This window comes from Stigmatopora nigra, chromosome 4, assembly GCF_051989575.1.
Source record: "Stigmatopora nigra isolate UIUO_SnigA chromosome 4, RoL_Snig_1.1, whole genome shotgun sequence".
NCBI classification, from domain to species: Eukaryota; Metazoa; Chordata; class Actinopteri; order Syngnathiformes; family Syngnathidae; genus Stigmatopora; species Stigmatopora nigra.
The window spans coordinates 12556267-12571757 of record NC_135511.1 but is presented as its reverse complement, the minus strand read 5'-3'; the positions used below and the strand labels follow the sequence as shown (position 1 = coordinate 12571757).

At 39.9% G+C, this 15491-nt stretch overlaps 2 protein-coding genes across 3 annotated transcripts in view; one reads left to right on the top strand and one right to left on the bottom strand.

The window, feature by feature from the left end:
• Positions 1–642: 642 nt before the first annotated feature.
• LOC144195202 (L-serine dehydratase/L-threonine deaminase-like) lies at positions 643–3166 on the bottom strand. Its single transcript, XM_077714659.1, has 8 exons — positions 3146–3166; positions 2485–2673; positions 2373–2412; positions 2153–2292; positions 1992–2083; positions 1255–1482; positions 1044–1168; positions 643–963 (listed from the first exon to the last, which is right to left on the bottom strand). Exons 1-8 carry the CDS (start codon positions 3164–3166, stop codon positions 770–772), a joined length of 1029 nt encoding a protein of 342 aa, XP_077570785.1. The 3' UTR covers positions 643–769.
• Positions 3167–4820: 1654 nt separating this feature from the next.
• Positions 4821–15491, top strand: part of LOC144195692 (tetratricopeptide repeat protein 28-like) — a 131069-nt gene continuing 120398 nt past the window's right edge. For both annotated transcript variants that reach the window (XM_077715499.1, XM_077715498.1), the window contains exons 1-2: positions 4821–5298; positions 7357–7656. In XM_077715499.1, the coding sequence (XP_077571625.1) occupies positions 5269–5298; positions 7357–7656 (330 nt within the window). In that variant the 5' untranslated portion in view covers positions 4821–5268. The remainder of the gene's footprint in view (positions 5299–7356; positions 7657–15491) is intronic.

The following is a 15491-nucleotide window of genomic DNA, read 5'->3' as shown; positions in this document are numbered from 1 at the left end:
AATTGTGATGTGTCATGCCTCATGCTACTGACCCACAAATGGCACGCAATGCACATACCTATGAATGGCACTGCAGTATTTATCAGCTCTGTCGTGAGATTTTAATATGTAACGCGTGTTCTGTACATTGGTACAACATGTACCACTTCTTCTTGTGGTAACTGTCCCATATATATTAGATTGTGTATGATTTGTTAGAAGTATTCTCACTCAATAGCTGCTAAAAATAGCTTTTTTTAAGGGGGTAAAAAATTTAATATTTTAAACACTTTCTATTTGATATTTTCTGTCAAGAATGAATACTATTTTTTTAGGTTAACCTCTTAAAAATGTTTTATTAGAGACAAAATTACCTAATGTATTTTAATCATATAGTTTTTGAGTGATAATTTCTAAAGTTAAGGTTCTTTTTTATAAATGTTAGATTAGCACTTATTTCTTTTCGTTGCATGTGAGTCTATTTAAAAAAATTCCTTTTCAATTTCATTTATAAAAATCAAGGCTGAAACATTCAAAAGTACAATTTATTCACTCAAAAACATCAAAGTACAAAATAGAAGAAATAATCTAAACTTTTTTTTCTTCAAGAATATCAATTTAAATACAACATCTTCCTGCTATGTAGTGCTACATCATTTAATCCCTCTACTCAGTATATCACAGTCTGGAATGATTTAGTTGAAGGAGCACATGGAAAATGGAACAAGTTATTAGAGCAGATCACTAACATAAACAGGAAGAATTAAACAATCCATTTTTCAAAAGCAAGCTAGAGAATACCAAGTTGTTTTTTCAACCTGTGGAGCTCCTGCATACTAATATTGTTCCCTCCACACACAACAATGACCACGGGCCCCATCTGCTTCTCCAGTTGGCCCTCATCCCTCAACCTTTTGATGACATCACTGTACACAGCAGCGAGTGCAGCACCACAGGCTGGTTCCACCAGAATCTTCTCATCATCTACACATAGAAGAACCCCACATCAGATGATACGATACGTATTTGCAGTCTGTTTTTTTGTCCCAGCGGTTGGTACTCACCTAAAAAGCGTTCCACTGCCTTTACAGCCTCCTGGTCAGTGACGACTTCTGAGAAGACAGTGTGCTCCTGCACCAGTTTAAAAGTCTGTGCGGAAACCCTGGTGAGGCCTAATGTGGTGGCCACGCTGTGGATGGAAAGAAAAGACGTTTGACTTTGATCAGAAACGCCAAGTCATGCATTAAAATGGGTAAGTATATGTTAATAGCGTACCTGGTGATAGCAGGTAAAGTGACTAGCTGCCCTGCTTTAATGGTTGCATTGAGGCTGTGAGCCCCTATGGTTTCCATGGCAACAATGGGTACGTCATCCCAGCCGGCTCGCCGCAGACCCTCTACCACTCCGTTCAGAAGGCCGCCACCTCCCACCGATAGCACGATAGCCCCAGGTTTCTCCTTCATGTCTTGCTCCAGTTCTTGTACCAGAGATGTGTGGCCTTCCCTGCAATGAAACACAACCTACACGTCACCCCCACAGTAGACACTATGTGAACATTAACATTGCATTTGTCAAACTTAGTTACTTAGCTTAGTTTATCTACCTTTAATTGAGCCATTTTTTTCTCAATTTACTCTGAAATTTATTTATTTTCCGTGAAATTGCATTTTTTTTAAACCTTACAGTCACTTTAGAGTAGTCATAGTGTATATATATAAAATTAGATTAAATAGAAAATTGGATTATGACTTCTGAAATGTTCTTTCTGGCCTTTTCTCTAAAAAAAGATTCATTCAGTTTGAAATTACTGCTCAGAATTAAAAAAAAAAAAAATCACAAGCCCACTGAATCTGAGGTCAAACCGGCTTTTGAAAGAATTCTGAAATATTAATATTCTTTCCTTATGATAGACAGCATAGAATATGATCACACATACTTTAGAACTATTTTCCTTTTAGTCAGAAGAGGAAAAATATATTTTATGACTTATTAAAATAGTTTCTTCGACTCACCAGATGAGGGGGTCGTCAAAAGGAGAAATGAATATCCATCCTGGGTTATTCGCCACAAGTTGCTGTCCATACTCGATGCTTTCGTTAAGTGCCTATATAAGGGTGAGTCTCATCTTATTTTCCATTCTTCCGATGGTCAAAAGTTCCCATGATTATCTAACCTTGCCATGGATGACCACGCTGGCCCCTTCCTCCCTTAGACGGTCCACCGTTGGGTTTGGGGTGACGCTGGGCACCACGATGGTTGCGGGTATGCCCAGTTGGCGGGCTGAATAGGCTGCAGCCATGCCTGCATTTCCTCCTATTAGAATAAGTCAGGAGGAAAAAATTCAACTTGACTGCACAGGAATATGAACCAACCCTGATTGGAATGGCGCTCACCTGAACAACAGACAAATCTCTGGCATCCTCGCTCAGCCCACTGCAGATTCAAAATAAGTCTTTTCAGCTTTTATACACTTGAGTTTACCCACAAAAATAGAAATGTACTTACTGTTTTGCATAGGTGTCCAATTCCCCTGATCTTAAAGGATCCCGTAGGCTGGGATGAATCCAATTTGAGGTAGACGGACGTTTGGGCCACTTTTGTCAAGGCCAGGCTCTCTCTGACCGGGGTGGCCACGTGAAGAGGCTGTTGGGTCTTCATGTCTCTGTAGAGCACATCCAGGTTAACTCCACCCCACTAAAACAAATTAAAAATAATTCTTCAACTTACCACAAGCAGTATGACAACAAAACGCCAAGTTCAATATTGATATTTATGATCTAATCTGCTCCTGGTTAGCGACAGTTCATATATACCTGCAAGTGTTGTGGGCTCGGCAACGGAGGCCCACTTGTGAACCAATCAGTATTAGGCATTCTCCTCCCAAAAGCATGGACCCCCCCCCCCCCCCACCCCCATGACCCGCCGGAAGCCTTTAATATTGCCATTCAAATGAAGGTGTGCACTGTGTTGTTAATTGTAAAACAGGAAAAACAAGACAACTCAGGTAGTTGCTGTTTATACTGTATTCCGTATTTATTTGTCTACAATGCTGACTCAATCCAAATGAGCCTTACATAATTGGTCCGGACAAGGTCCTTGAAACCATCCCATGACAGTGTCACACTCTGGCCTCGTCGTGAGGGGTCACCCTTTAAAGGAGGCGCACCCAGTCGCCGTGCAGCGCCATTACCAAAAGAGTCGACACTATTTTAGCTTGGATTCACGACTACCAAAAGGAGCGCAGGAGCGTAGGAGAGTGGCCTCAAACCTCAACCATTCAGTGGGCTTGTGGTAGCCTGCTCCATGGCGTCTATTAAAAGACCACCAGGACTGATAATTTATACAATGTGACCAAACAACCAACTCAATCTTTAACCTTTTATTATTATTGGACCATGTTGCAATGCAAATATGTGAACTCTCACTAATAAGCAAGGTCGTTTTTGGCAATAGATAATATATTCACATGCATAAAAGCACACAAAATGCAAGTTATAAAATATAGTGCATTTTTAGTAAAATAACTCATGTAATTGAACATGCATGTGTTTCTAATGATAAGTATCATATCGTTCAATCTTTATTAAAATAGTTTTGTTATTTTTGTAAGCAGTGACTTTTGAAAGGAACAAAAATTTCATGTGATTTTTGATTAGTACAAATTAAATATTCATGACTTGTTATTGTTTGAGATGCATGACTTCTACTAACAAAAAGTAGACAAATATAGGTTTGTTTACAAAGGCATAGTCTTGCCAACTTAGCATTTAATAATTTTACACCCCACCCATTTTTAAATAACTCTTATAATGTGCACATTAAACTCATTGACTGACTGTTCATTTCTGTTTTTATTCATTGTAATTTAATTTAGATTTTATTAAAATTGAAATTATAAATATTTTATATAATAGAGAATTATGTAGAACTTAACATTTTGACTACTAATAAAAAATAGGCAGACTCAATTGATGCATGCCTGCTTTTGGCTTGACATTTCACCCTTATTATACTACCGCGCCTCTTACTGGTGAAAGGCTGCAACTGCACGCAAAAGGAGCTCAACTATGCCAATTTTCTGCTATCTTTCTGTTGCTTTCCAATCCATTTTTGCATGGAGGGCTTACTAATCAACAAATTGTTCGTCAATATAGCCATTTCAAACACTCAATCTAAACACAAACCCATCTACTGCAGTCAATTATAGACAATGATTAACAAGGTTTGTTCCACAGTTCACATTTGACATTGTTTTTATTCAATTTAATTATATTAATGCATTTTTTGAAATCCAAATTGTATTATTTATAAAGAGATGCCCAATTCTGGTATACTTGAGATTCCCTATTCAGTCTATCTTCCATGTCTCCCTCCCCCAACACTCCTGAATCCAATTGTACATAATCAGGATTTTTTTCAAGCTCCTGCACAGCTTGATGATGAGTTGATCATTTAATTCAGCTGTGGTAGAGGGTGGAGATATGAAAAGAAAAGACCGGATCATGGTCCTCAAGGACCGGAGTTTGACATCCCTGCCCATGGAACATATTCCAGTACTTATCCAGCCTATCATGCATTTATTTGGGATGTGGGAGGAAACCTGAGTACCTGGAAAAAACCCACACAAGCCCAGAGAAAACATAGCAAACTCCACACAGGAAGATCCAAACCTGGTATCGAACGTTCCATCTCAGAACTGCGGTGCCGAAACACTAACCACTCATCCACTGGAATACCTCAATTATATATAATTAAAAATATATATATTAAAATCAAGTATTATTAAATTACCCCAAAAATTACCAATTTCCATTTAAAGAGGCTTTAATATTTTTTTTTCTCCAAAATAGTCACTTGCTCTTTCAAAGGTTAAAAGGTCTTAACTTGTGCGCATCTGTATAATGTAATGACCTTTTATCCCAGAAAGGGTTAAATGGGTACTAAACGAGTCCCAGTTGGAAAAGAAAAGCATGTATTAAGGCGTTCTCCCAGTTTTTGGTGACCGAGGCTGCCACCTCACAGCGTTCGGAAGTCGTCCTCTATGGCAACAGCAGGAAAAGGAGGAGAAAAAAGGAAAACATTTGACAACATGGCGCACAATCCCTGAGAAAACTTTCTACCCAAAAGCCACTGCTTTGCTCCACTTTCCGTTGCTTTCGACTCTCCCGACGACTAAGTGAGCGCTTGTCGCTTTTCAAAAGTCCGATTTTTGATCGCACGGAAAGTGATTTTTGGAACTAAAAGCCAAGGAGCGTTGTGATGGGATGATAGCAAAGGAGCGACGCCAGGATGCAGAAACAAGCGAGTGTGAAAGAAAAGGTACATTCCATTGAAAATAATTCGAATCGACGCGCATAAAACAACTGGCTGTCATGTTGGCTGTCTTCACATCATTGTCCTAATCAAGGACACTTTTTTAACTTGATCCTTTCATCGGAAATGACCATTTGTGCACAAACTCCCGTCAAAGTTTGTTTATTGATTTTCCATGCATGCATGATGTAGGGTCGCACACGAAGTGTGTGTTTGTGTATTTTTGTTTGTGTTAGTGTTTATGTGCGTGTGTGCGAGCGTGTGCGCGTGTGTGTGTGTGCGTGTGCGTGTGTACGAGCGTGTGCGCGTGTGTGTGTGTGTGTGTGTGTGTGTGTGTGTGTGTGTGTGTGTGTGTGTGTGTGTGTGTGTGAGGGGACACACAAAAACACAGTTTGAGACCGAATGTGTTTTTGTAATCTTCAATTTGTTTGTTAAATCTTGACTCATTCAAGTTTGTAATTGTTTGGAGAGCAAACACCGATTCACAGATGTCACTTTTGTATTATTTATAGTTTATTTTGGACGTTTATAAGCCAAGACAACAAGTTATTGCATCCTTGTCATTTTTAATTCCACTCTGTGCTGTCTCAATGTGTTTATTTGTAATAGTATTATTAATTTAAGGTATCATTCTAATATGTGCAAGTCTTTAACTCATCGGATTCCATTGAGTTCAAATTAACTGGACATCTATTGTCCACTTTGTTTATTTGTTTTTGTTGTTGAACTTTATGTTATTTGTTCTGGTCAATTTAAAATGGTAAAGAAAAAGTCATAATTTATCCTCTGGCAAGAAAATGTAAAACAATGGTCCCAAAATGCAAGGAAAAGTGCCACTTGATTGCTTTACATTTCCTCCGCAGCCAAAAGTCTGTATGCCTGCTTGTGTTCTATTCTTTCTGCCTCTGGAAGTAATTACCAAGCCTTCCTGTATCCCAGAATTCACTTTGAGGAGGAGGAGGTGTGGTGAGAAGGAGGAGGAAGGAGGAGGAAGGAGGCTGCTCCAATAACATGAAACAAGAGATGACTTCCAAGTCACTAGTAATGTCTGGCTACAATGTAGTGGTTCACTCGCCTGACTTCAATGGGGGTGGCATGGGCTCGATTCCGCTGTTGGTGTTATGATTGACTGGCGACCAGTCTAGGGTGTAATCTGCCTTTTGCCCAAAATCTGGGATAGGCAACCAACCAGAACCGTATGCCAGATTTATGGGTAATTCCTTGCAAACCATCCCTGCAAAATGGATAAACTTTTTGGATACTATTTGGTACCCAATTTGTTAAATTGTCGGTCATTACTACCGTTACTATGGCAACACAATAAGGAGTGGAGACAGATGGGATCTTGTATTTCTTTATATTGGATTCAACTCCTTGGAATAGGATGTAAATAGTATAAACAAAATATGTGGTTTATTTGGTTACTCTTATGTTTCACAATACAAAGTTGACAGTAGCCTTTACGCTGTTTCTTTTTTTGACTGTTTTGTCAATTTGCCATTTTTGTTTGAACTCAGTTAATGTTGACGTTGAAGTGAAGAACCTAGTGAATCAATGATATATTTTTTTGCATGTGCAATCTCCTGAAAAATGACAAAAACTACTGAAAAATGCAGTTTTTACAAAGACGCTAGTTTGTCAAGTTTCACAGGTATTCATTTAGTAATACATCCAAGGGAATGAAAGTTGTGGTGTATCTACTGAAGTTTGTGGTAGCGTACATGTGCATTACATTATCTTGCGAGGTGTGTCTATTTTGGTCACCATATGGAGATGCAAAACACCAAATTATGTTCCAGTGCAATTTCATCTAACAAGAAGTCTACTCTCATGTAGTATTTATAAACTGTGCAGTAGGTACCCATAAACCACAGCAAAGTTCTGAAGGGCTTCTCAAACACACACTTCAGAGTAAAAGTATTAAAAAATAAGTAGTAATACATCCATTGCAAATATTCTTTCACTTTTTAGAACCGTGGCCACTTTGACACCCGTGCTCTAAAAGCACTTTTGACATTCTCCAGCAACATCTCACTTTCTGTCTTCCCTAATCCTTGTCTTTAGTTTGCAACCTGCGGCTCTCGGTCCAGGGCTCGTCCCGTGCGCCGCGCTTCAGGGGACAGCGAGACCAGGTGTGTCCTCAGCAAAGCGGACTTTGTGGAGAAAGTGCAAAGGAGCAACGAGGCTTGTCAGCAGGGGGACTTTCGGGAGGCCGTGGAGCTCTACGGCCAAGCTTTGCAAGCCGATCCGCAGAATTGTATTCTGTACAGCAACCGGTCTGCCGCACTGCTTAAACTGGGACAGCACCAGGCCGCTCTGGAGGACGCCGAGAAAGCCTGCACGCTCAATCCTAAATGGCCTAAGGTAGGAACATTTTCGTATTGATTGACCTTATAGTTAACTAAAACTAAAGTCTTGCATTAATTTAATATAGCAAATTCAAGACAATGTGAGAGGGCTGTAAAAGTTATTTATGAAGATAACGAGGAGGCATGTCAAAATAGTTGACTTCTCCAAACATCTCTTAATTAAATTACTAAGACTATAAAATCAAGAAATACATTATAATAAATTTGATTTAAGAGTAGCACAAGCTCTGTAATTAAGTTGTTGTGTAAAGTGCCACATTGTAATGATGAATTATTATTTATTGTTATTTAAATATTTTATGCCATTCTCAGTGAACATAAAGGTAAGAAAAGTTATGATTCTGTCAAAAATGTTGTTCATGTATGAAAACATAGCAAACGACACCACACTGCCGTCCCTCCTCTCCCGTAAACTTTGCCCAAAGAATACCCAAAGCTATCTCTGTATATCGAGGGCAAAATTATAAAAAAATATTTTAGTCAACAAGCATGTGATGAGGTGTCAACAAGTGAACTATACCTTGTACTCTTTATTCTTGTTAACAGTATATTTATAAGACTTAGAACAACAAAAAATAATTGAATTGTTGTCATTTACAATCTTTGCTGCTCAGCGACAAAGCCCCATCAATTGAAACTTTTCGGAGTTCCCACTGATCATGTCCGATCCCCGTGCACTATTAACCCGCCATGGATTTCACATCAGTCGTGGCCCTATTCCTTACAGTGCGAAAGATTTCATTGATTACATAATTTAGCGGGGAAATCAGGCTTTTGTCTTTCCCCGGAGAGACCGATGATAACATGGTAGAGTGATATTGACTCTCATTTGTCAACGCTGTGATGCATCACGTCTCATCTTTTGTCAGGGGTCACCCATCTTCAGATGCACAGGTAGGTTTTCTTCTAATGGTGCTGCTGTACAAGACTGTCACTTTGTATTTGATCCAATGTTTTGGGGCTCGTCGTATCATCATTCACTGACGTGTTGTCACTCTGCTCGAAGGACGCTTTATTCACGGGGGTGATGTTTTACTGCTTAGTCAATCCCGTCACGCTAAAGTGAAATCCAGTGTTGCAGCTACAGACAGGCGCTTTGCTCTTCGTTGGACGCTGTCCAAGTATAAAGCCGTCTTTGTGGTATGAATAGGAGGGGGGTGCATTGATCTAGACTGCTTTATACTCCACTTTCTTAGTTTTTTTTGTTGTTGTTTTGGTTAGGTGTTCTTATTGACAACATATGTTTTTACGTTCTGCATAAAACCATCAGATTTAAGATCCAGTGATGTTAAAAACAAGAGATTGAAGTTGATGTTCCTCAAAGCATCTGTAGGGGTCAGTGTTGTCAAGTAGAAAGTTGACTAGTGAAACGTTTGGTTTTCAGAGTTAATTGGCATACAAAGCAATTTAGTTTTTACAGTCTGCGTGTTTGTGTGTGTTTTCAAAGCAATAAAAATCACAATCAGTCTTCAACATGGAATCTGAAATGAGTGTGCTGGATGCTCTCATTTTTCCTTTAGCTCATTGGTTCCACATTTTCTTTCATTTAAAATAAAACATCGGAATCAAATGCTATCTTGCCGCACTAGAAATATGTAAGCGTGATATAAAAGGATCACAATTCACCCTTGTGAGAGTGGAGGAATGCATTGGAGCAATTGGGTTCACCTGATTGGGAGAGTCTTTGGATGTTGAAACTGGGGATTAAAGCGTACCGCCGTCCAGATCCTGTATGAGTACATAATATCATCAATCATACCGTCTTATGACTGGGCTTGTGGATTGGCCTGTCAGATGTTGACAGGCCCAGTTTTGCCGCCCCAGGCACCCGGCACCAGGCACCAGTGGGCAGCCCACCCTCCCGAAGAAGGCCGAGAGGCGTTAAGGAACCCCCGCCTCCTTGTCCAATGTGTCAGTTCTCTCGACTCCGAGTGCCAACAAACACATTCTAAAAGAAGAAAGAGAATGTGCAGTTTAATGGCCCGAGACAGCTTTAGGCCTTTTTGTACCTCACCCTGCTTCGGAATATAAAATGCTTAAATGAGAGCAAAATGGTGTGTCATTTCACAGAAGAGGGGCACGTCTGTTTGCATTTTGTCTCACGTGGGTGGCTGGCTGGATGGGTGAAATGCATTTTTACCAGGGCTTCCTTACCCATGTTCAATTTATTATCTCCACCAAATAGATTATGGTTTCCTTGAAGCCTTGTTGGGTGAGCCAGAAGCTGAGGACATGCCCATTTTGGGTTACATAGGCTCAACAATCATTTAGAAAAATAAGAATAGTTTTCATTAGGCAAGCCAATATGATCCTGGCTTGAAAGAATGTGCTGATGACTGAAAATACCGTTCTGCAATTGGCATACCAGGCCAGTACTTTTATCCTTTGAATGACCTATTTTTTTTGTTATTTGTAATACCCCAAGTAGTACAGAACAAGTCAGCAGTATTAATTGCGTACATTTTTGGACACAAAAACAACATCAAAGCCCAAAACATTGCTGCGGTCAATGTTGTTTATTCAGAAAAGACCACCGCCACCGACTGGGGGTGACGTGACTCAGTGGTAGAGGAGTTGTTCTACCACCCGGAGACTGCGGGTTTGATCCCCTGCTCTGGTGGTCAAGAATGGAGGCAATTTACCATTTACTAAAGCATTACAAAATGTACGCACGCAGCTGGGTATGATGACAATTAGGCTTTTGTCGAGACAATGATGATGACAAAGTCATACCCAAAAAATATTGCTGTTGATTTTTGACATTATAACCGATTTAAAAATTGAAGCTCACATGTAACACGCACAAAAAACCCATTTGTGTTTCTACCGATACTATTTTTGGTCCTTGATTTTCCTCAACGCACCACCTATTCCCCACCACAGGATCAAACGTGACAATCTTTTACAACGATCTTAGAAACAGGTCTTTGATGACTTTGATCTCAAATAGTATGTCAAATCCGTTTTTAAATTCATCCCCCTGTAACTAGTTTGTATTTTCTGCCAATTGAATTTCAGATGGTTCAGTCTTGGAGGAATGCACTCTACTAAATTCCAGACTGGTTTGAAGTCAAAGATGCAAAGTCCGCATCACACTTTTAGCCTTTACTTTTTCACAGATGCCTTGTGCTCTTTTGTTGTGTTTTATACTTCTTCTGGGATTCTTTGTTGGCCCATCGCACCTGAAGCGTTCCCCTTTTCAAGCCAGTGGCTGGGAAGACAATCACTTTCTCTCGATTGATGCCTCGCTTGTTACCCTGCTCAATCTAGTCCCTCCTCCTCTTCACTGCTGCTGTTTCAGTGGCATGTTAAATACACGGGGCTCTCTGCGACCATTCCTGTGCTCCAGCCTGAGAGCTGACATAAGAGTCCTCAGGAGCCAAAAAAAAAAAAAAACAAGTGGCACTGGAGCAAAGAGAGGCTGGCTATTTGAATATCTTGTGATTATAGCCTATGATGGTGTCTGCTGGGGTTATTCTCTCTCCCCGACAGAAGCACTTCGCTCAAGTCCTGCAAACCTCAACAACAAATGATGACACTTGTAGTTTATACAGTATTAATGGTACTCGGACATCCAAACATCCGGCGACCAAACGCCCAGCGACCAAACATCCGGGCGACCAAACATCCGGGCGACCAAATGTCCGGCCAATGTATTTATTATGCATTTTTCTGGGCGAGCAAAGAAATATAATGGCTGTTTTAAGCAAGAGCGCTTGGTTTCACCAAGACAATGCAGATAGTAAAAGGTTACGGTGAATGCCTTCCCGGTGCAGAGAAGGGATGCAATTACAGCTGCAGCATATCCAGCAATTGTGTGAGAATACTGAAATGCTGATGAGAGTTTTTGGTTTTGTTTCTGCAAATGCTGGGAGCAAACTCTGGATTTTGCTGTGCATGTACTGACAAGGAACAAAAAGGGCCTCATTATTTGAATTTTTCGCAATTCCACTCACTGTACATTCACAGCATCTCTCTCTATATGTCGAATATCAGTCACAAATGAGGGTGCAGACCATCATCAAGCACAAATATGTTGTCAGCTGTTGAAAAATGCATTGACCAAGCTAGCCAGTGATGAAAGTAGTGTTTTGTTGTTGCTGCTATTCTGCCGTTCCAAAGAAGGCTTTGATATACTCTTGAGTTTTAGACATGGAAGTTTTGCATTTTTCTCAAAAGTGGTGGGAAATTCATTTCAAGCTGTTTTTAAGTGCCAACTTGAGAACAACTTCCGATCTTAAACACGTCCTAAAAATAGGAAGAAAACAAAAGATTCACTTGGTTGTTTAATTTCACACTCGATGGGTTTGCAGGGCCTGCAAAGACGAAACTACTTGTCCACAAGCAATTAAAACGTCTGATTTACATATTATCTCCTCCGTAAAAAGTGTGTGTCGTATCCTTCTGATTATTTCAGGGCAATAATTACCTAGAAGACTGGATTTTTTTAGTCTATAAAGAGCTAACTCAATGGACATCAGTGGTCCTCTGTGCCTTGTTATCAAATACATTTTAAAAAATTCAACTACTCCTGTGTGGCAAAGATAAGTTATCACCCTTAAAATTTAAGCTTCAATTGCAAGGACTACTTTTTATTTATTCGCGTCTGCTGTTTAAATTGTTCCCTCTTTCATGGCCTGTGCATTATCCTTATTACTTATTTTTAATAACCACAATATCATATATTGCACCAAAACAATAGATTTAAGCTTTCCAATTATATATAAAAGAGAAAAATACAGCATAGCTTAAAACTTAATTTGGCTTTTAAGTGAAGATCACCAATGTTTTCATTTCTTAACTCTAAACTGGCCTATTTCACAAAATATTTGCATGCAAATTTCTGGAGAGGAAATATCACCTCGATTATGATATTACCTCCATTGATTACATAGTATGATGACATTTTCAAATGGCGGGCAAGAAAATAGTTTTTAACGACGACAGCAATTTGCAGCAGAATCTTTGAATTGACATGGATTCGTTTGCTATTGGGCTGCAGCACACACGTTTTGAAATATCCCAATTTTGCACAAAGCGCCTCCTAATTAAGACAATATGCATCCCCTGCTGCTAGGTCATTGGAAGGTCTTGGCTTCCCTTTCCCTTCTCCTGCTGCAATGCTGTTTTCCACTGTAGCTCACCATGGAGAGACTCGAGTCATGAACCACTAATAAGAGGGTTCCATTTTGCTTCCACCCAGGCGGAGCTTGAACTAATGAACAAATTAAATGAATGCTATTTAATTACAGGCCGGAGAGAGCGGGACGGACAGAAGGTTGGCGCTAGCGGGCACAAACCCCAAATTATTTGTCTGGAAAATTGTGAAATAAGCCGGGAGCAGTACAATTTCTGCTTTTTCCTTTTTGGAAGGCCTTGTGGCCGGGCGGCGGCGTTCAACATGCACGCTTGGAGAGAAATTGACCACACGTAAGTCTGTTGTTTTGATTCGAACACTCGTCTCTGGCAGCTGTTTGCGTTCAAACGTACATGAGAAGAAAAAAAAAAACAAACGCTGACTTGTCATATTTGGTAAAGACGGCCTTTATTTTACATTTTGTGGGAGTGCTGGAAATTAGGAGCTCTGCAGGAGAACCATTCCACTCCTCCCCTTGTTTCTCCAAAGGCATTTGTATAACCATAATGAAGCCATTTGCACTTCATTTCAATCTACATGTATTATCACCATGGAATTTCTTTATGTCGTTGACATTTTCCCAAATGGACGGTTGCTGTGGATTGTTTTTAGGCCCAACATGCAAAAGATGACCAAAACATTGACCAAAATTACTTTTTTAGCTGCATGAGTTATGTACTAGTCTCCATTCCACTTCTAAGGAAGACTTTCTTACACTGGCGGTAGCCAAGTGGCTTTCCTTTCTACAACCCAAATTGTGGAGTCTCATAAAATGGAATTCCTTCACATGAAAGACCAGAAAAACTCCTAAAGAAAACTGAAAATAGGCTAGGTTTCCCCTGGTTTTTATGTTTTTGCATCTGCGTGATAGTTGGGGAAAAAAAGGTTGAGACTTTCCCAGTTGGATGACGTGAGTCTGTTTATTGGATGCGTGCTAACCTCCCTTTCACCTCTTTAGACTGTCCAGGAGATGCTTATGACTCAGAGCTAGAATGGCGTCATGTATGGGGTGATGTCACCCTGATGTCAGTCTGTCAGAGCCCATCAACAGCTGCTGGCCAGCCAGAAAATGCCTCGATAAAAATGATAAACATTTCGCAAATAATACTAGAAGGTTCAAGTGAAAACATCCTTGCTAAATTCCAAATTTGACATTTAAAATTGACATTGTCAGGACCATGGTGCTGGACAATTAATTAAAAACAAATGGAAAAAAAATGAAGAAAAATCCAGAAAAACGTCATCATTTCAAGTGCCTGTAGTAGGTCTTATCCAAAAATCTATTTGAAACATTCCACTCAGTGTTTATTTGGGATTAATGTGTTTTGGATGGTCACAATGTGTATTTTACTGGGGAAGTTTTATCAAGCAACAATTGCGGCAGTTGCCACTGATGAATGGAAACAACCTCATATACTTGCAAGACCACATTCTCTGTTTGAGAAATGTATCTTGTAGTGCTGGCCCCAAAATGGCAGCATTTATCAGAACATTTTATTTACCAACAGACCAGTGTACATTGCACCATCAATTGCAAGTGATTTACCTGATAACATAGTATACATACATTGTCAATCTTACGAAAAACAGCAAAATATTAAATCAGTTTAAAAAAAAAGTTTTTTAAAAATCTAGTAATTAGGTCTCATCTTACAAATTGTCAAATCCTCTCCCTAACCTTTGTTAAATCTTAGATTTGATCCTTAGAACGAGTCTAGCGATTTGCAGATAATAACGTCAACAATTAAACGCTGACATCTCTTAATCCCAATCGTAATGGGATCCAAAAGATTTTGCAATCGCCTCACATGAGAGCCGTTCATTCGTTAAAGGATGTCTGCAACCTTCGAATGCTTTTTTTTCCCAGTGGATACATCAAATGAGTATCGGCCTAATAGCTTTTTGCCTGCTGTTCCATGGCGAGGAATGTCAAAGGGCTGAGAGAAGCAGATCTCATTGCGATGCTCAAGGCATAACAGCTTGCCGCTCGTAGTACTTCTAAAGCCTTAGGAAATGAGCCAAACAATTGCACCCTGCTCGTAGCATCCAATCCCTGGAGTTGTACAGATGCTTTCCTTTTTCTCCGATGCTTAATAGTCTGTTGACCCCACCCACTTGGGAGCTTGGTACAATTCAGGCTCAAGACCTTCCAGAATTAGTGAAGGCCACGGTGAAGAAGAACTCTTTGGGGAACTGGTCTAAAGCCTAACCCGCAAGGTTTAGAATAGGCATACCAATGAATAAGAAGTACCTGCTTTCAGATTGTGTTGTACTCACCTCTGATCTATTGATGGCTCTCACATTCTCGTTTTTCTTTGTGCGGGAGCCAAAAGAAAGCCGACTCTGGTGGATCACAGATGTATCATTATATCTTTCTTGTTAGGAGGTCTACGACTGGGGTTGTGGTGTGTTTCAAACGTCACCTATCCATGATGTAAAACACTTTCCTACAAATGAATCGTGTATTATTGAGTGGCTTTTCAGATGGCCGATTGGGGTTAGTGGAAAGAATTTAAGATTGGAACTTGCTATTCTCGATCATTTGTTTTGGACAGACTTGCTCGATATTTACTTGACTGGAAAAGGGATGGAATGAATGGGAGGGTCTCATAAGGTCACCTATAGAACGTAGCCTAGTCTAGATTGGTAATGACCATTTTATAAAACAATTCTTTCTTTTTCAGCCGTGCTCT